General features: G+C 41.6%; 1 protein-coding gene across 1 annotated transcript; it reads left to right on the top strand.

Moving 5' to 3' along the window:
* Positions 1-258: 258 nt before the first annotated feature.
* Positions 259-18630, top strand: LOC115017010 (fibroblast growth factor 5-like). Its single transcript, XM_029445171.1, has 4 exons — positions 259-343; positions 1101-1841; positions 15471-15574; positions 17727-18630. The coding sequence occupies exons 1-4, from the start codon at positions 259-261 to the stop codon at positions 17925-17927; spliced, it is 1131 nt and encodes a 376-aa protein (XP_029301031.1). The 3' UTR covers positions 17928-18630.
* The last annotated feature ends 2866 nt before the right edge of the window (positions 18631-21496 follow it).

The raw sequence follows: 21496 nt of genomic DNA, 5'->3' as shown, positions 1-21496 counted from the left end.
GAGATATGAAGAATAGTTTTCTTTCAGACCTGCTCTGCTCAACTGGTGGGGTTTTGTCTGGGAAGGGGAGGAGACAGAGAAAAGAAAAGAGTGAGAGGGAGGGAAAGAGGAAACGGGGTGGGACAGACGACCCCCCCCCCCCTGCACGCACACACACAAACACACATGTACATGTGCAGACACACATGCACGCACACATAAATGCACACAGCTCTTCAAAGCCAAGTGGTTTTCATAGACATCCAATTACACTAAGAGATGACATCTGGGGAACTGCAGCAGATAAATAAGGTGAAAGGAAAGACAAGATTCAGTCACCTCAGAGAAACTCCAGATAACCAGAGTGTGCACCGCTGATAGAGATAGGAGAGGGGGAGAGGCAAAGGAAAGAGGGAGGGGGCCAAAGGAGAGGGAGCCACACACAGGAGGAAAGAAGAGAGGCAACGCACTGCTCCAGCGCTCAGACTCCGAGAGGACAGACGAGAGATAGGGAGCTCAGCTCACTGACAAGACGCACAAGAGAGGGGAGAAAGACAAGAGCTCCCGGGCTCAGTTACACACTCAAGTAACTTCAAACCAGCTCTGACAAACCAACAGAAACAAAGAGAGAAGAGAAGAGAGTCTGGATTCTGTGACTCTTTTTTGTTTTGTGGCCTGCCTTGCGTGGAACATGGACATTTTATGAGAAGCAGCATTAATCCATTTTTATTTTTTTTTTTACTTCCGTTTTAATTTATTCCTTTTGGACTGAGCAGTTTGGCATCTTTTATCCAGACCTCCTCCGCCTTCTTGTTATCCACCTCCCTGCGCTGGAGAAGATCAATGGTTTGGGACATGTGTGTGGAGCAGATTTAAGCAGTGTATATGAATGAACTGTGTCCTTTTTGTCTTTGGATGTGAGAGTGTAGGTGTACATTTAAACTTTAAAAAAGGATTTTGAGTGGGTGTCCGTGTGTGTGTGTGTGTGAGCAACCAGGAGCGTAGAGCAGCCGTCTTGGGAGGAGAGGGAGAAGGTGGTGAGGGGTCTCTGAGGCAAACCCCCAGTAGTTCCCATTGCGAGGTGATCTGAGTTATGGATGCATTCCTGCAGCGCTGCTGAGGAATAAACAGCACCGGGGACTACAGCAAAGTCAGCCACAACACTGCAGGCTTCACCACCAGCAGCAGCTGCATCACCATCACCATCAATATTACCGATAACGCTACCACGTCTACCGCAGTCATTCTACGGGTTTCAACACCTACAGTCCCAGTGAGCTTGTGGGTCCCCAGACAGAGGAGGTGTAGTCGGTCAGTCAGGGGGAGTTCCTCCCACTCTCGCTCCCTTTCCCTGCACCCAGCTCAGCATGCCCCAGCCCCTGAGCACCTCCACAGCTCTCCCAGCTCCACTACCATGTGTAGATGGACAGTGACACAAGGTGTACCGGTCGCCTGGTTCAACACCTGCCCCTGCTACAGACCTCCTTCACTCATCCTCTCCCTCACCTTCCTTCTCCTGCTTCTCCTGCTCGGACCCTCCTCATCCGCACCCCTGTCTGCTTTATCATTAAACTCTGAGAAGCACTACAATGCACCGCGAGGGACTCCTCCTCACATCTTCATCTCACATCAGCCACCTTCCTCATCACCCGCACCGCTATACGCATCCTCCGCGAGGTTGCCACGGGCGACCAATGAGTCATCGTCCTCCGCGACGGTCGTCGGGCGCCACGTGCGAAGCAGCTACAACCATCTACAAGGAGATGTGCGCAGGAGGAAGCTGTTCTCCTACCAGAAATTCTTCCTTCGCATTGACAAAAAAGGAAAAGTTAATGGCACCAAAAGTGAGGACGACCCATACAGTAAGTCAACTTTACATTTCTGAATGAGTTTTATTTGTTCCTTATATTTTGAGCTGTATTTTAGCATAAAGAAAGCAACTTAGAAAACCCTTGTGGCATTTCTAAAGCTGGATATTGATAATTTAATTTCCTCTTAGACTTTTTAGTGGCACTAAAAATTGATAGAAGAGTGCAAAGGGAAGTCCTCGATATGAAGTTTGATATTAAACATTTCGATGCCTATATTTAAGAGAACACTACGGAAAATGGTGGACTGGTTTTCTCCCACTGAGTCTCGTGTGTTTATCTGACAAGAGAGATGTTTCCGGTTTTCCACGCTGGGAAACTGTGCACATTAAGACAGGTGACTGGACAAAAGAACAAATAACAGAGCTGCATGCTTTTCAGCTCTTTCACCATGTGTAGAAGCACGCCAGACTACAGAGAGCTGGGGAAGGGGGAGCATGACAGTGGGAAAGAAGAGGAAAAAACAAAATGAGTAAGCCAGGAGATGATCCACTGGAACCAATTAGAAATTTCCCAGAGAAAGTTCTTCCTCTTCGAGGAAATATCTAAAACACAGCTATTATCAAAACCCCCGGGGAGAATGACAAGTCAACTTACTCCTTGCTGCTATTGTTCCGCAGCTTTAATAGTGGTGGGCATATAAGTACGAGGTTATGCGGACTCAGATGTAAAGTAATAACCATGTGATTCCGGCTCCTTTTTCTGGTTGTGCATTTTGAAGGCTATGAAATATGATTTTAACCTTTATTTATCCTGAGAAGGGTCACTGAGCACACATAGTCTTTTGTCGGTACCACTCAGTCTCACATTCACAGTTACGCTCTTTCACACCGGGTAGACTACCAGCTCGAAGTCCTCCACTGTTGGGCACTGAGAAACCTTACCGGTGCCTTTAAGGCACCTTGTGATCCTTACGTATGGAGTATGATTGCATGATGAATGCAAAATGCTAAAGTTTTGTAGAATCTCTTATAAGATAATAGGACTGAAGACGCATGTTACAGAATGTGCATTTACATACAATTAAGGTAAACGCCAGTTACTTAAAAACCAAACTGCACCACAATAGTTACAAAGCATCTAATCCGTACACCAGCAAATATAAATACTTTTAACAACTTGCAAGGGTCATCATAATCATTTACGACTGATGCAGAACAGAAAATCAGCTGTTATCATTCTGTAGTCCACAACTTTATCTTCTAGTTAAACACATCTGGAAGTTCTCCAGGACTGCCACAGTCTTCTGGTCCTGCACAGCCCGGAGCACATTGACAGTACTTGTTGAGGGAGAACAGAACATCACTCCCACATTTACCTGTCCAGAGTTTATTTGCCAGTTTACTGAATTAGATGGGTGACGTCCAAAACACAAGCTCATTTATTCATTATACAACAGGCTGCACTACTTCCATTGTATGCGTGTCTGGGAATGTAATCTTTTATAAATGGATCTTTATCACTTGCACAACTCCATACACATGTCATAGGTTTGTATGCATCTCTGTGGGTCTGTGGTGCTGCACAAGCCGCTCCTGCTAAGAGCACACACACACACACACACACTTGAGCACAGAGAGGCCAGTCTTGCACATGGCCTCCATATGGCAAAGCCCACTTTTATTAGGGCCAGGGCCAGTGAGAATATGTGTGTTCGTGTGTGTGTTCCTGTGTGTGTGTGTGTGTGTGTGTGTGTGTGTGTGTGTGTGTGTGTGTGTGTGTGTGTGTGTGTGTGTGTGTGTGTGTGCCACTCAGACACCAAGGCTCTGCCAGACATGGCTGAAGGAATTTCAATTAGCGTCTCTTCCTCCCTCCCCTTGCCTGCAGTCCTCTCTGACACACACATGCACATGTGCACACACTCATACACTTTTACACACACACATGCACATAAAGAGCTCAACCATTAGGGTGCAACGTGTCACTAACCATAATGGCATCAGGTCATGGCATTAGAAGCACAATCCATCAATTTCAACAGCTCTTGCCACTTGATTGTGGTGGGAAGTAGGTAAGAACCTTTTAGAAGAAAAGGCTAATCTTAAATATGAGGACTTGGCCAAGAAGGCGAAACCTTACTGGTCATATTTTGTCTCGGCTGTATTTCATCCCATTGTATCTACCTGACAGCAAGTGCAGATGTTTAACATGTTTCAGATTAAAGGAAGATGGGTGGACATTTGATGATAAACTGGAGAGATTTGTCTATGATGAAATAAAGATAAATAATGTCATATTATATGTTTGGGTGCTTGTGCATTGAAAGTATTTGACTGTGCACAAGCCTACATGTAAAGCAGTGTATGCTTATGTGCAACCTCTTGCTATTTTGCATGTGCTCTACAACCTGCAGAGAACAAAGTGTACCCTTCAAACTAAACCAAACAGAATCATAATTAAATGTTCCTCCCCTAACTGAGAACATGAATATGGTGTTTGACATATTGGATATTTTGCAAGACTATTCCTGCTCAGAAGTTTCAATACACTTTTTGCTTATTGTATATGTTAGAGATTACAACATTGTCCATTTATGCAGTATAGTTTTAGAGCTGATAGAAGCAAAACAACTGCTTCAAAGCTGCACAGACTTTGGGACAAATTAGGTATTTGCCACACATGGCTTTGAGATAAGGCAAAAACAAATCCTATACATGCACCATACGATATCATATAATATACCTACACAGCGCAGTGTACCAAAATGTCTCCAATGAGTCAGAGCAAACTCAGGTGTTGCACATTCATAAGTTGACCCAAGGTGGTATTTGTGAAAATAAAATAAAATCTTTAGGAAAGCATCAAATTGAAAGCTAGTGAGGGGGCAGTTAGTGTTATCATGCTCTAGTAGTCTGGTAATGTTCAGGAGGTCAGGTTGCAAATGAGTGTCATTAGATGGTGTCAGAGGTGATGAAGAAGTTTCAGCTCCAGCTCCGGGGTCGAGCCTCTCCTCCACAGCCGAGCCTTTCTAATCATTTGTCAGATTGTCAGAGCTGAGGGCAGTACATCGTTCAGGGTTTTAGGGCCTGTATTGTGAATGTGTGCTCACTGGTGCACGTCCCCGTTTGTGGTCATGTGGTCATGTGGCCAATGCTCATCTATCCATCTAACCTCATAAGGCCTTCACAATTAGGCGCTCCCAGTGAGAATATGGAAAACCTGTCGGGCCGTCATGTGATTAGCATTGATCCTGCCACTGACCATAAGCAACAAAACTGTCCTTGTTTTCTTCCCTCGATGTCGTGCACAGACTGTCACATCTTGTTTACAACCAAACAAATATAGCAATGAAACACATGGACATGTGTTTGCAGTTGGACCACAGACTTGTGGTCGTGCGTAGCTCAATTAGTATCGAACAGTGCCAACTTGACCACAGATGGAGCTTTGATTCTTATTGTGGCCACCCGGATTGTAAAAAGCTACCACACATACTTATTGTTAACATTAAAACACAGTGGACACAGTGGACACATTACCCACGGACACGAAGGCATCGAAGGAGAGTCACTGGACATTATTCTGATTTAGTGCAGGTTTTTCCATGTCCATGCTAATTACACAGGTATGCCGCTCTACCTATTGACCCAAGTTAGGAAGCTTTGTTATGCAAAGGTCCACGCTACACATAGTGCATCACTTTTGGCTGTTCGGCTACTCTGCCACTGTTAGTTATGTGGTGTAACTGGGGGATGCATATTCTGTGTGCAAGACTATAATACATTTGTGTTTCCAAATATATCTTTACATCAAAAGGAAACCTATTTTCTTAAAGACCGCATATTGTGAATTGACAAAGTAATTTCTCTATCATTGAGTCTTAATATTTTTGTTTTCTTAATATCATATAATAAAAGAAGTGTTTGCGAGTGTCAGTATCTTGAAACAAGAGAACATAATGCATATCAGGGCAGACTAGTTGATGTATATTGAATGTTATTATTTCATATTAGTCCACTTGTTTTGAGAAAATTTGACTATTAGGATTTTTGCACTTACACTCCATATTATAGAGAGAAAAGGCAAAAAAGCACCAAGAAAAGTCATAGTCAGTCTCTTTTAAAACATGTGGAATGTAAATGTGTGTTTCAGGAACATTTGAATAAGGTCTTCAAAACCACAAGCACTCCTTTATCTTTCTCCTGTGCATCCATAAACCTCCAATGACTCGACAAGGTTAACGCATGCACGTTTGCTCTCACCGTTTCTCCCTGCAAGATGAGCATGTTTAGGGTTCTCATGGGAAAAGGTAACAGTGTGGCACATAAAAGAGAGTTATGAGAAGGTATTGGATGCACCAGAAGTTAGTGTCAGTGTTGCTTTTCATTCAAAGCAACTTTGACATCTTCATGGACTCTTCAAACAGCTGTAAATAAAAGTGATGCGCAAACGTCACTGCACAAGCTTGTTCAGGAAATACTGAACCTATCATCGAGCACTCCTAAAGCTGCCAGAGCCGAGGCTAACATCAACAATTACATTCAGCTGTACTCTGAAATCTTACGTTAAACATATACTGCCTGCACACTCCCTCTGATCCTCCCTCCCTCCTTCTGCTTATGGCTGAAACAGATAGCTAGTGTCCTGATTGATTGTAAACAAAAAGCATGGAAAATCATTTAAGGTAATGAGTGAAATTAGTCTTTACTTCATCACCTTATAACATCTTAGAAGCTACACATCATCATTTCAATTCCACATGCCACTCTTTATGATGTTTTGTTATTATCTAAAATGGAGCAAGAGTCTGGATCAAATCATGTCAGTTCTGATTCATGACTCTTTACTGGAATCTACGGAGTAAACGTTGTCAATTTGGTTTATGATCTTACATAAGAGCAATGTTATTTTACTTTAAGAAAACCAAGCCAAAACATTGATAACATTGTTGTCGACTTAAAGAAAGACTGATTAACCGTTTACTGGTATTCACTGAAGTTTAATGGAGTTATTATTAATCTTTGATGGCTGGAGCCTGAAACGTTCAGCCTGGGACAAAACTTCATTCAGAAATAGTCCCGGAAATCAGGCCGTCGACTGTTTTTACTGAGAAAAACCTGCGTGTGTTGATGTGCAGGTTGCACTGTGAAACAGAGGCTGTGAGGGAGTAAGCATAGCTGAATGTACCTGCTTTAGAAATGAACAACTTGCATGCGGCGCTCATCTGTTTGGCATTTCCATCACCTCATGACTGCAGCATTATAGTTCAGTGACGGTCGCGTGGAAATAAAAAGACGGTTGTCAGACACATTATTCATCTGTAAAAACAGTGCGTATTTCTGACTTTCAAATTTGATTAAACTTGAGCGAGAATGACAAAAACATTTATTTTTGGAAATTTAGAATACAGATTTATATTCGTATTATTAGTATTAAAAAGAAAAGACAAGAAAAGAATATTCGTGAAACTTCTTGTGTCTCCCTCCACACTTTCGTCAGCACTACTTTCCATCTCCCACACAGGGATGAAGGTCCAGATGTATTAGTGCCCTTTGACCCCATAACCACCCGAACAGGGACATTTACGGAGCATGTGCGTGTTCATGTTTTGGATGTCTCTGGAAGAAACCCGCAGTGCAGACAACAGAACAACTCTTCACAGTTGATGAAAGTTCCCCATCTAGATGTTGGTTAGGATGTTTCTACATTGTTGAAGTGTAGTTGCCATACTTTTCAAAGCTCAGTGTTTTTGCCAAGAGGACAATGACAGGATCCGTCTTGTTTTTCATCACTGTTTACATATTTCCTATCATCACTGTTTCATATTTTCCCATCAATTCACTCCATTAATGTGTCAGCTACAACAAGACTGAAGTAACGGCCAGATTTCTGTAGGCGGACCAAGGCAGCCCCGCCACAAACTCCACCAGTCAGGCACCACCTTACACAAAAGTCTTTCAGCAGCAAATCTTATTTCTGTAAGATGTTCAGCTGCTTTGGAGCGCTTTCGGCTCTCTGAAGAGAAAAGGGATGCACAAATCAAGAGTTGATTACTATCTGCAAAGTTGGACTTTTTTTTTTGTTGGACGGCCATTTTCATTGTTTATGTTATGTGGAGGATTCTTGCAGAGTACAATAATAAATAATATCCTAGAGAGAGGAAGAGAAAGAGGAGGGAAGAGAGGGAGATATTCTGATTTACAACTAGGTCTCAGGAATAAAACAGATTCCTAAACAACTATCAAGATTAAGTGTGAACCATCATTTTCATGTAACTGGTATGTGGTATAGAAGTCTGCTAAATGAGCAAATTACAAATACAGATACACTTATCTGGAAGTTGTTTGGAAGTCTTGGACACATCTGGGAGCACAGAGTCACATCCTTGAAGTTTTACATCCCCACTGCGTCGGTATTATCAATATGGAGAGGCATTTGCGGTATGAATGCAAACATATTGCTCATTCAGCTCAGTGTCTGGCTCATCCCAGTGCTGCGCTAACAATAATATAACAGTTTATTGTTGTCTAACTCAATCAAAACATTTGGCAAAAAAACTGCAAAGCAAAATCACAGCAATATTCACTTTGGAGAACAATGATGGGAACATTGTTTGCATGATTTGTAGTGAAGAACCGTAAATTGCAGTATTTGCCATTTAAGCAAAACACTTTTCTCTATGGCGAAATGTGTAACGTTGTGTAATCTCAGCGAAGTTGGAAAGAGTACTATATTATAAAGGAAAGAAACCCGCAAACATCAATGTAAAATGTGAAACTCTCAAAATTCAGCTTGTAGTGCAAACACGGTGTAGTTTAATTGCTCAATAGTTCTATTCAGAAGTCCATGAGGTGACCCGTTATACTGTAAACTGGGCTGAACAGTCAGCTCTTGTAGCGGGAAACTCATGTAAACTTAATATCCAGGAACAAAAGTCAAATAATTTAGTCCTTCGATCTGAAACCATTAGCAGATATATATAAATAAATGAAACTATTTTAATAATATTAAAGATATTTTTCAAGCTCAAGTTTCCTCTTCTCCAATGTGAGGATTTACTGCTGTTCTCTGTTATATATACGGTCTAACTGTAAATTGAATACCTTCTGGGTTTTGGACCGTCAGTGGGACAAAAGACTGAAGACGTCCCCTTGAGCTCTAGGAAATTGTGATGGGCATTTTTTTGTCCAACAAATTAATCAATAAAATAATTGTTAGACAATGAAAATAATTATAAATTACAGCACAAGTCACTCACAAACGTTTTTTTGAGAAAAACAAAATACAATGAGTCTGCATTAAATGATATTTCCATCAGACTCTCTCTACCACCAGCTATGCTGAAAAATGGAAGCCTAGAATTGAAAGTGTCATCTTGGTGCTCGCCTTGTGCATGTGAACAAGCAGAATTCATGGCCAGTAAAGCAGCGGGAGTTGAAGAATAGCACCTGGGACAGATAACATCCAGGGCTGCTGGCATATAGACACCATGTGCTTGAAAAAAAGCCCCCCACCAAATACGGACACACACACCATGTTCCTGCTCCACGATACACTCTCACTCACCCCTAACGCTGCCACACACACACACACAAACACACACACACACACACACACACACACACACACACACACACACAGCATGAAAGTGAGGCTCTTAATGGAGTCATCAAAGGTAGAGCCGAGAGTCGAGTCCAGCGAAGCATCTGGACAGCCTGGCCGTTTGAGCAGAGCAGCCAGGAATGCCAGCTAATTATCCTGTATGTGTGCATGTGTGTGCGTACCCAATGTGTACGAACATAAATGCATGTGTGAGGAGAGAAAAAGAAAGTAAAAACGATAAAGAGACAGAAAGACGCTTGTGAAAAACGGAATAATATTTGTGCATGTCAGTGCATTATATCTGCGGTGTAAAATAACAAGATTTCTAAAGCTGAAAGTCCAACGCTAACAACTCCAACCACAACAGTTGGGCAACATCTCACTGGCAGCTGAACTGTAAATGAAAAATGTGCGAAATGCAGACGACCGTCACAACACTTTGCCTGAAAACATAACTCCTGCCGTGTCAGGCCTGTGAAATGTTTTGACAGAAAGTGGCAGCTTTGGCACTTTATCATGTTACAAAGTCAACTGTGTTAAAGGAATCACAATATCTCAGGTGGTTAGCTTTTTTTTTTCTTCCTCCTCTCCATCAAATCTCCATTAACATCACTGTGAATTTATTTTGGTTTCCTCCCAGCTGCCCTTAAATGTGTGTGACATAACTTTCTGCGGTCTTGCTGCGCCCGGTAAAGTGATCTCAAATTATACAGCGGTGGAATGATGAGCAGCGCGGGAGAGAAACTTAACGCTATCTGTTGGCTAGACCTCTGGTATTTTAAACTGAGGGTTTTCACTCAGGTGATCCCTTTTGTGTACATTTTGAAATAATCTGGGTTTGTTTTTCTTTCCGTACCCCGGCCAGTTTTGAAATCACATACAGCTTGAAGAACAGTGTGCGGTTTTGGCTATTTCTGTCCAACAAGAAAGACAGTGTAGTGAGTGTTCATGTCAGAGCTGGAAATATAACCATTATGGGGGCAAGAATAAGCTCCATAACATAGAGTGCAAATCAAATAAAACAATCCTGCTAATGAAAAGAGATACTTGAGAAGAAAGCCATTCAATGCCCAGCACAAAAGGGTGTACAATAACTGTTTAATCTCAGTTATAACCCAGAAATTGAATACGAGAAAAACACATTTTGAAAAGAAATCAGTTTACCAAAAGCAATTTTTTGTAAATAATAAAACAGAAAATGTTTTTAAAAAGTGTCCATATTGATGAATCAGAAATGGGCCTCTCAGTTTCGGTCCAAACCGTCGGCCAGGCAGGCTTTGAAGTGGTCACTTAGCGCAGGATGATACTCATGTCAACCACATCAGTCTAAACCGATGCCTCAAAACACATAATATACAGCAGTTTCAACTCCAAACCAATAACTTCACTGGCACTAACCAAGCAAACTGCACAACCGAGAAGTGTTTGTTCTCTCTCAGACTTTATGAATAGCCGGAAATATTCAACCAAACATCAAGAAATAATAATGCAAAGGAAATAGTTAAGTGCTGTAAAAACCACGGCTGTACTGAGAAGCAGCAGTGGCCAAGAAGACTTTCGCTCTTTGTCTTGTGCATCTACTATAATGACAAATACAGAAGAATGCTTTAATATTTTAAACTGATATCTGATTTGGTGGGTTATTTTTTCCCTTTCTGAAATCCTTTATTCTTCTTGTGTATCTTAAATGTTTTTCACTGCCGTGGATCGTCTTTTCTTGTGAGTCTTTAGCGGTTGCATGGATGTAAACTCATGTCACAATGAATACGAGACATCGTCAGTCACTCGGTTGCCATAGTTTCCAAGAGTAAAATGATCTTCGTGTTTCAACCTCAACTGATGCAAATCAGATATTAAATCTTTATTTTTGCATTTTTTTATAAACCTCATAGGGCCCCACATTTGTTTCAAGAATTTGTATACGTTTATATTTCACATCTTTGAAAGAGAAAAACAGAAAAACACATAAAAGTCAGAGGTTCATCCAAATATTTGAATACTGGACCCAGAATAAAAGAAGCAAACCATTCTCTCTGAGGAGAGTTCATGACACAAACTAGTCCGCGAGTGACAATATTTCACAATACAGAGCTGAGACCCCTCCGAGCTGCAGGCGCAGAAGACCAGCTGTGAGGGGGTCTAGGCCGTGTCGAGGCCAAATTGTGAACAACCGCTGTATAATCTTCAAAAAAGCCCCTGGATAAACATTGGAAACTTTTTCATAACCTCCCTTAACCTTTAGGTTAAACTGGAATCTCTCTGACCGCGTCTCTAAAGAGGGCCGGGCGGGGGTCGACAGGAGGTCTGCAGTATGTGTGTGTTCCTGCGTAGTGTGTGTGTGTGTGTGGATTTGTGAGCGTGTTGTTAAGTATATGTGCGCGGGTGTGCTGTTCAGAGCAGTACATTTGTCTCAGGAGTGACAGAGTGTTGGATTCATCTTAAACTTGCAGGTGAAGCATATTTTCTATGAGGGCAAAAACACTTTAAATAATTTGCAACAACTTTTAACCTTTCGATATTCTTACAGTATCGTATGATCATAAAGTTACCTTCGGGAAATCAGCACAAAAGTATATTGCTCAAGTAGAAACATTGTTACTGAACTTTAAAATTATTCAAGGTTACCTGCGTAGAGAACTACTTTGTTGCATCTCTAAAAAATAAGGCAAGGCTCTATATAAAGCCATTAAATACTTTAAAACAGGAAGAAGGAAAGATTCCTCAAAGAAGTCAAGTTAATACCCTTTCAATTGGACAATAAGTGAATAACTTTAGGCTACTCCAACAGACTTTCTGTGCTATAAAAGCCTCTGTTACAGTACACTGAGGTTTACTTGGAAAGAGGATGGAAGCTGAGAAGTAGAGTCTAAGAAAATAGAGCCATTTAAAGAGAACGACAGTGAGGACAGAAGGAGCGCTGAGGCGAGGAGGACAGAAATAAAGAAATATAGGAGGTAAAGGATAGGAAATCTGAGAGAACCAGACAACAAAGAAATCAACAACCATCCATCAAATGTGGATTTTACATCACAAACTAAAAGACATAAGCAGCCATGTTCTGCCAGTGTCATTACTCTCCTCAATGCAAGCAATAGATCAAACTCTATCAAAGCTGCTGAGGTGTACATGCAGTTTGCTTTCGTGTGTTTGAGGGCACATTTCCATTCATGTTTATGGATTTGACGGGGTCACATTGGAGTTCAGTTTTGGCTACTAAACCCATTAAACATCGTAGTGGTCTTTATGAAGTGGTTAATGAACAGTTTCTTACTGTTAGAAGGCCAGGTTGTGTTTATTTGTACTTGTAGCTCCGTTAGTGTTACGATTTGGCCATTTGACTGGCAGAGACCCTTTTGGCTCGTTTTTATGAAAGTTGTAGTGTTGCCCTGTTGCACACAGGTGTTGGCCCTTGGTAGTTTCTAAAAAAAATGTTGATAGCGGAAAATGTCCATGCCTTTTATATTAACTGAACCCTGTGTTGTTTGTACTTTGGCGTTGTAAAACCTTTTTTTTTTCCTCTTTGCACTTAAAAACATAAATTCATAATTAAGATGGGCTGAGATCCAGTGGGCACAAGCAGGGAGAAAAACAGTTTAAAGAGAAATACATTCACTCAAGACACCAATAAGGCAAACGTGTTAAAGGGAAAATAAAAAACAACAGTAGGTCTACCACCTGAGCTTGAACCATTTGCTTGTGTGTGTCTGTGTGTGTGTGTGTGTGTGTGTGTGTGTGTGTGTGTGTGTGTGTGTGTGTGTGTGTGTGTGTGTGTGTGTGTGTGTGTGTGAATGGGCCTGTGTTACAAGCTCGGGTCCTGTTTTTCTCCGTCTCCCAGCCATAAACTCTGTTGTTGCAATCTAAGCCTTTTGTTGCAGCCTGGCCTTTTAACTCGCAGGCAGACGGGCTGCTTCTGGTAACTGGCAAAGGGGCCATAAAAGAGTCCTATGCTTTGGTTTTTGACAAACCACATCAAACGGGAGAGGGAAAAGGGTTTGAACAGGTGGATCAGCCTTTAGCGCAGCACAGACAGATCTTATTCTGACGGATCACAGCTCGGAAATGTCAGCTGTGTGTTTAGCGAGATGGAACATTTTGAACCCGATAGAAGTGTTGTGCTGTGCTCCACGTCTGTGTGAGTAATGGACTCAATATAACGAGCAAGAATGATGCACTGTAAGCTTCGGAAATCTACTTAAGGTTTAGAGCTTTAACAAGCCTTTATTGACCAAATAAAGGAACCGTGGGGATGGATCAATGCCAAGGATTACAAAAAGAAACAAGGCCAAAAACGATTTCAAAAACAGAAACAGGCATACAAGATTGTTCGTAACTGCAAAGCATCAAATTAATTTTTATGCCATTTCAAAACGGTCTCTCATTGCTGTTGCAAAACAATGAGTAATAAAGACAGAAAATGGGAGACTACAGTGATACAGTCTAGGTGCGATAGATGTAAAAGCAACGAGAGAGAAAGAAAGATCTCCCAACATATAGAGCGAGGATTTATAGCTGTAAAACACAGCAGTTTGTGGGCAGATCCTCTAAGATCTCTCCATCTGAAGCTACAACTTCACAGCAACCTTTATCCCTTCATCTCTCTTGTCATCATAAAATCACACCAGGGCAGGATGTCTGAGGACAGAGCGAGAGAGACGAAGGGCAAAGAAGGGGCATCTGGTAAGAAGACAGGTTTATATGGAGATTTCAGACACATTTGCTTGATCGTTAACCTTCCTCTCATATCAGATTTATTGTTACCTGCTTCTACTGGTCACAGTACAGGGTTTCTTTAACTGCCTCCTTGCCAAAGTGAAAATAATATGCATAATCTAGAAAGAAATCATAAATGAATGCCCATATTCAATCTTTCATGGTAACCATATCACTACTGTATATCCAGCCAAGTCCCTCTTTATAGGAGAAATGGACAGATTGAATTGTCTTTGCAGCAGCATGACATAAGGTTGTCTATAACACATTACAGGAACAGGAAGCTGTCTAATACTGTCACTTAGAAATATCAACAGTGACAATAATAGACCTGTAGAGATACTCCGCATAGACTGCCCCCGTTTCTCACTTCATCCTTCTGACTTTTCCTGCAACTAGGCTCCACTTCCTACTGGCCCCTTTAGCTAATCCTCCCCAACCCCTGATAGTTTTACGGCTTGGTGTAACTGGCTTTAGGATGAGAGAAGAAAGGGCCGGCGACCACAGCTTAAACCAGTAATTGGTTCAGGCTTGAAAACTGATACGGACGCCTTGACCTCTTGCCAGTCTGGCAGCCAGAATTCCTCTCTCCGTCCTGTCCATGTGCCTGCCCGCTTGAGCTCCCCTGGTCAGAAAAACAAATATAGGACGGAGAAATGTTTTTTCCTGGCTTACACCTCGGTCCCAGGGCATGCAGCCCACAAGCTAACCAGCAAATGAACAGGGGGCAAGAGGCCGGTCTGAGGTCTGACTGTCACATAGTGAAGAAAAAAAGAGAGGGGGGGGGAAGACAAGACTGGGGTTCACTTGTGCAAAAGAAACTGAGATAATCCAGGTTTCTCCTGCAGTATTTCTAAGACATTTTACAAAATTATAGAATTTAATTAAGAGTGAAACCTCATATTCCAAGATGCACATTTTCACATTACATAATCTCTCAGATAGTTATCCATATGTTCATATAACATCACTAACACTTAGAAGAAACAGTGAAGGCCATAAGCTTCAGCAGTAATGCCAAAGGGTTTAGCCAAGTGATTGATCAGTCGAAGAACAGAAAAATATTTAACCGTTTAACTCAGTTCTGCAGGCAAACAAGACAAACATTTATTTGGGTTCATCACTTGATTTGGGTTTTATACTGATTGTCAAACACATCAAGCAATTATAAGAATCCACCTTATCTTGCATTAATAATGAAATAACTATTAGTTGCAGTGCTATGCGGGACCATATGTATTAGGTATTAGCAAAATGTAAGATCAGCAGAACAAAAACCAACAACACAATGTACATGAATGCAACAATATGTGAGGTACCGGTCCGCACAAAGTTCTGACAATGTGTCTCTCTCTGTCCCCGCTACACCAGGTATGTTGGAGATCAAGTCGGTGGATGTGGGAGTCGTGGCCATCAGGGGCCTCAGCAGTAACTACTACCTGGCAATCAGCAAGAAGGGAGAGCTATACGGAGCGGTGAGTAGCCGTTTCAGGAAGGTTTAACAACCTTACTTAAAGGTGTTTAGTACCCAACACTTGTGCCGTCTCATGATAGTTACATTTTACTTGTGTTTGTCAATCTTAAATTGTACGAAGTCTTGCAAAACAGACACTTTTTCCCCTAAATTGTTGACCCTGCAGCTTTGAATTTTCTTGAATGCTTTTTAAAACAATGGAGCAGGCTGCAAGACTCTCTATTCCAGAAATAGGAACCACAGTTAGTCAATGAGAGCTCTCCTCACTGCTACCTACCTCTCCTCTCCACTCCATTCAGAAAAAGGAAACACAATCCTTCAGTTTCTCTACTCCGCTTCAGTCCCTCTGGGGAGAGCAGCCCTTGTTTCGTCTGTTTTCTCCCTCTCCCTCCTTTTCTTCATCTCATTCTCTCCCTCTTTTTTCTCTTTTGCTTACTTTGAAAGACCAAACTTTCAGGGTGTCTCTCTGGGAGCCACACCACAGATGTAATGACACACGGTAGAAAAAGACAGAGAGGCATTCTGTTGCATGGCCTGAAACTGAATTCCCATGACGTCTTCGGCTCTGTGCAACACAAGCCATAGTAGCACGGCGGTGAAGGGCTGGCGTTCGATTACACTTGATGGGTTTACACAGTGACTTCTTTATCCGGTGGTAATCAAATGAAATCATTGTTTCATTTCATCTGCAGATTAACACACGTAAGGGACACAAAGGATTATGATTGTCTTTAGGTTTAACCATTCTCAAAGAAATCCAATGATGAAGGATAGATGAATTCACTGTGTGGTCTCGATCAGTTATTTCTCTATTAAATGTAGAGATCTGGCCAGTAAGTCACTTAGCAAAACGGTACTGACAGCTATTTTTCAAAATGTGTTACCATAATTTGATGTCACTTATGATTACGGTTTAATTTTTGTATCTGCTTTTTAAATCATATTAATTGATAGGTAGCCAGCAGACACAGACTGTTTGGTCTCACCGAACACCAGCGTACGTTAAAAAGCTGCACAGTGTATATAAAATATTTTCATTTTGCTTTGGGAACATTCAGTTTGACTTCTGGAACCAATTTAAACTGCTGTGGCCAGATACAGAGAGAGAGAGAGAGAGAGAGAGAGAGAGAGAGAGAGAGAGAGAGAGAGAGAGAGAGAGAGAGAGAGAGTTAATGGGAGTACATTTTCACTCATGAATAACCGCATCCAGTTAACTGTTTAAGCGACGTTAGCCTTAAGCACAGGGGCAGCTTCCAGTAAACTGACAAACGTTACTCTCTCAAGATCATTTACTCTTTATTTACCAGTGGGTGGTCACAGCGGTATCGTAATCCACAAACACGGTATCACGATGTTCTTTGCTGGCGCAGAGCCCGAACCTTTAAGACGTCACATCTCATGCTAACCTCTCTGTCTAAGTCCCCCCCCACCTCCCTCCCCCAGTCCACTGACACACGAACATCATCTACAAGAATTAGAGTTTCATGTCCACTTGTTACAATTGGCCTTGATTACACTGGGGATTGTGCAGCAGATTGTTAAACTATGACTGACCGATTGTTGATGCATATTGTCACAAGAAGTTAAATCCTCACTGTGTTGCTGTGCTCAGAATAACGTTTAACTAAAGCGAGTTGTGAAAGTAATAACAAAACTCTTAATCATTAAACTGAAAGTTTTAGAAGAGGAAATTAAGTCAACAAAGTGGATAGGGAAAAGATTATGATATAAGTGAAGACTAGGCAATAAATTAAGGGGTTAACAAGACACACAGAAAGTAAGCAAACACACCTCTACAGTACAGCAGTATTCTGATTTGGGGATAAATTAAATATGACCCACAGATATCCACAAATCTCGCACAGAATCATCCAAGTTCTGAAATTTGACGAGTTTCAAACCATGAATTTGCTCTCAAAACGAACGATTATTTTTGAATGATTATTTTCGATTACTTGATTGAGAAACGACCATGGCAATTTCTATAATTCAAAAAGGTGATGCAATCAGATTGTGCCAAAGATATTCAGTTTCAGTCATACAAGACAGAAGAGCAGCACATTCTTGGGATTAAGAGACTGGAATTAATCAACTAATCGTTAATCAACAAGTCTAAACATCTGACATTTACACTCCTTGTCTGTCCCTTGCAGAGGGACTTTGGTCCAGACTGCCGCCTGATTGAACGCATTGAGGAGAACAAGTACAACACCTACGCTTCAGCAGAGTGGCGCAACAAGAAGAAGCACATGTTTGTGGGACTGAACGCCAACGGCAAGCCAATGAGGGGGAAGAAGACACGGAGGAAAAACACTGCCACTCACTTCCTGCCCATTGTGGTACAACCACGATGATTGGACATATCAGCCATGAGAGAGCTCTGCACACTGCAGGGTATCAGACTTTTTTGGAGTTACAGCGATGGCTACATTGGACAGATCTGAATCAGATCTGAATGATGCACTGAGGAGGAACAGAATGGAAACTCTAATCTCTGTTGGATAAAGACATTTCTATTTTTAAAGAAAGAAATAAGATATATTGCTATACAATGTATATATTATTTTCTGTTTTAAGTTATCAAATACATTGGCGCAGTAGAAAATATGAAAAGAAATTACTTCTGTGCCAAAATGTGATTAGTAACTCACATTTCTAGATTTGTAAACATGTGAAGCGCTTGACAGGGAAGAAAACAATGAAACAATATGTACGAGAGGAAAAGAAAAAGACAAGAAGTATTGAAAGAAAGCTGACTGATAGAAAAGGAAAAGAAAAGACAAGAAGAAGTATTGATAGAAAGCTGACTGATAGGAAAAGACAAGAAACGCAGAAAACAAAAAGGATGAGAAAGAGTGAGTCAAGAAGCACCAACACAACAGCAAGTCTAACACTATCATGTTTCTTCTTTCAATTTATTTATTTAGTGTAATATTTAACAAAAAAGAACAAAAACACAAAAAGGACAAATTCTTGTCTTTTTTACCATTTATGCTTCTCTTTTTGAATACTAATCATTTAAACCTGAATAAATATAGAAAATATATTTGTCTTTAAGTTGTTTGACTGACTTTGAATCCTTTTAGATATTTTCACGGTTCAATTATTGGTTGTTCATATTGTAAATAAACAGCAAAAAGATAGAAATAAATACATATATAAACTAAACATTCAAGGAAATGCTTCAATCAGTTGACCACGGGTAATTGATCCACTGTATTATCTTCACATTACCATGAAAAGTGCTGGGACATTCAAAAGATGCAAGATAATGTCATACCATGCTGTCATATACTCCTGGTCTATCTGCGAATGAAGACCATGAGATGAGTTAAAAAGCTCATAATTGACATTCAAAATAGCAGGTTGACAAAATAATCATAACTCATAACTAGATTTCTTCTGAAGCTTTCAACCACATCTCAAGGTCTTCATTGGTGGATGGACTTTTGCTCAGTTTGCATGGATGGATGGATTACATTTGAAAGAACTAGTAAGCTAGTTTGACTATCCGTGATTATTTTGTCAAACTACTATTTCAAAAAGGTCAAAAATGACCTTTCGTGTTCAAATGTTTTGGCAACTCAAAAGCATCATACTAATCGTTATACAAGTAATCAGTCTATAAAAAAAACTGAGCAAGTCTGGGGAGTACTTTTAAAACCAAGACGTGAACCAGGAATCTGTAAGACATTAGACTTTTGAAAGAAGCCCAGCAGACAACCTGGTTAATGAGTTCAGGGGTTTTCATTTCTCGCTGCAAAAACCTCTCCCCTTACAAGTACACATGGCAAACATGGCTTCCTGGAGGATAAACACTGTCTTTTATGTGATAACAACAAAGACGAAACAGGCTTTAGAAATGGCCGACACGCACATACGCACGCACGCAGAGACACACTAGGGTGGCTGGGTGTAGAGGTGTGTGCATCAGTGTGGTCCAGCAGCTGGGAAAAGCCTCCTCCTTGACCTTACTTGTCTGAAACCTGTTGCTGTGCCCCCACCCCCGAGATAGAAAGACACATGGAGCAGGGCATATGGTATAACGTAAATATCACTCCCTTGTTTATCACCTGATTCTAATTAACTATGATGTCATGTTTTCTTTAGTCTTCTCTCGCTTTCCCTCTCTTTTTCATAAACTCCCTCTCGTGTTGTTGCCGTCTGGGTCCTGCCATTTTTTTCATTGTTTTTCAAACTTTTGTCATGTCTTGGTAAAGTTCAGAAAGATTCCAGCAATTAGCGGGATCAGACCTGGAGCAAGGTTATCACACAAACACACACACAGACTTCCTCTGCCCAGGGCTGCAGCAGTTGTAATTTGTTCATTGCATCCATCACTTTCAACTCTCTGCCATCTGTTTCTGTGTGTGTGTGTGTGTGTGTGTGTGTGTGTGTGTGTGTGTGTGTGTGTGTGTGTGTTTGTGTGTCTGTGTGTGTGTGTGAGGTAATTTCTGAGTTTGATGGAATCCACCAGAGTCCGTCTTTCCCGCTGTGTTTATTACTAAAAAAGGTCCTAGATCCTCTTTTTGTGATCAAGAGTCCTCAATGCTTAACACTCGTGTCAAAACGTGAGTAAGTCTGATGCATCAGAGGGAGATTCAAATTTCCTTTCATCCTCCCAGGGCATCTAGTCCTTTGTTTATATGATTACTTGGGTGTTCTGTAAACGACATATCAAGTACAATTACTTTGAAATGTGTTCAAGACACTGATCACCCCCCCTCTCCCTCCCTCATAAAGTTCAAGGGCTGGCATTCCTAAGCCAAGATTATGGTTTAACGTCACAGATCTACCTATGTAAAACTTCACGTACAGTATAAGTCCTCATTAGAACATGGGACTATGGAGTCGAAATGTTGATACAAATTTGTCCACTTGTTCATTCAGGGAACTTGGAATCAAGTGTATATATCATATACCTCTTGGAATATCTCAATGTATTTTTATTGCAACTTTAACATGACTTAATGTGCTCTTGCCTTTACCCGTAATGCATAACAAGGCCAGACTTTAAAAGCAGGATATTTATCCAACACAGATGTTTCACACTGATTATCAACCCAAATGACATCTGAATTAATCTGTTCAGCGGCACCAAGCCACGCATCATTTCTCCCATTTCTACAGTGCGCCTAACATGTTTCTCAAAACTGTTTGCCAATGTCATTTTTTAGTGTTGTGCTTGGGTATGTTTGGTTAGTGTTTGGTTTGTTGAGGCATGTGGCGAAGCTCAGTATGCGGTTTCTGTTTTGACTACATCAGGAACTATCGGACCTGTGTCGGACCTCAAATGAAACGTACACCATCGGCTTCACACGTTCACAGCTCCTCTGTTTGCTCAGAGAGTCTTGTGGCCGTGTGACCTGACCGCAGCAGCAGCTGTGAATATTTTACTTCCCGGGGAGAGAGAGAGAGAGAGAGAGAGAGAGAGAGAGAGAGAGAGAGAGAGAGAGAGAGAGAGAGAGAGAGAGAGAGAGAGAGCGAGAGAGAGAGAGAGAGTTTGCGAGCTCTGAATTGGAGAAGGACGTGTGGGTTTGGAGGAGAGGTGAATAACTGAAAGAACCACAGTCCTGGGGGCATTTACGGCAGTCGAGGGGGGGGGGCGCGAGAAAGAAAGGGAGGAGGGGAGATGTTTGCTGAGAGGGCAGCAGTTTGGACGGGATGCCAAAGGGTGGAAGGAGGGGGAGAGTGGTTGAGAGGAAGAAGGGGTGATGGGGGCGATTAAAGGAGTTGCCAGAAGATTTGGGGTTGGAGGGTTGGCGGGTGGTTTGAAGGGGTATTTGCAGAGGTAAAGAGGGTTGGGGGGCAAAGGGGATTGGGGGCAATTATTGGAAGCAGACCAAGGGAGTTCCTGGAACCCAGGAGGTGAACCAAGAGCCCTCCTCCTCCTCCTCCTCCTCCTCCTCCTCGCATGTTCAGC

This window comes from Cottoperca gobio, chromosome 12, assembly GCF_900634415.1.
Source record: "Cottoperca gobio chromosome 12, fCotGob3.1, whole genome shotgun sequence".
Lineage (NCBI taxonomy): Eukaryota > Metazoa > Chordata > Actinopteri > Perciformes > Bovichtidae > Cottoperca > Cottoperca gobio.
The sequence above is the reverse complement of the archived record's forward strand: the minus strand, read 5'-3'. Positions and strand labels throughout refer to the sequence as shown.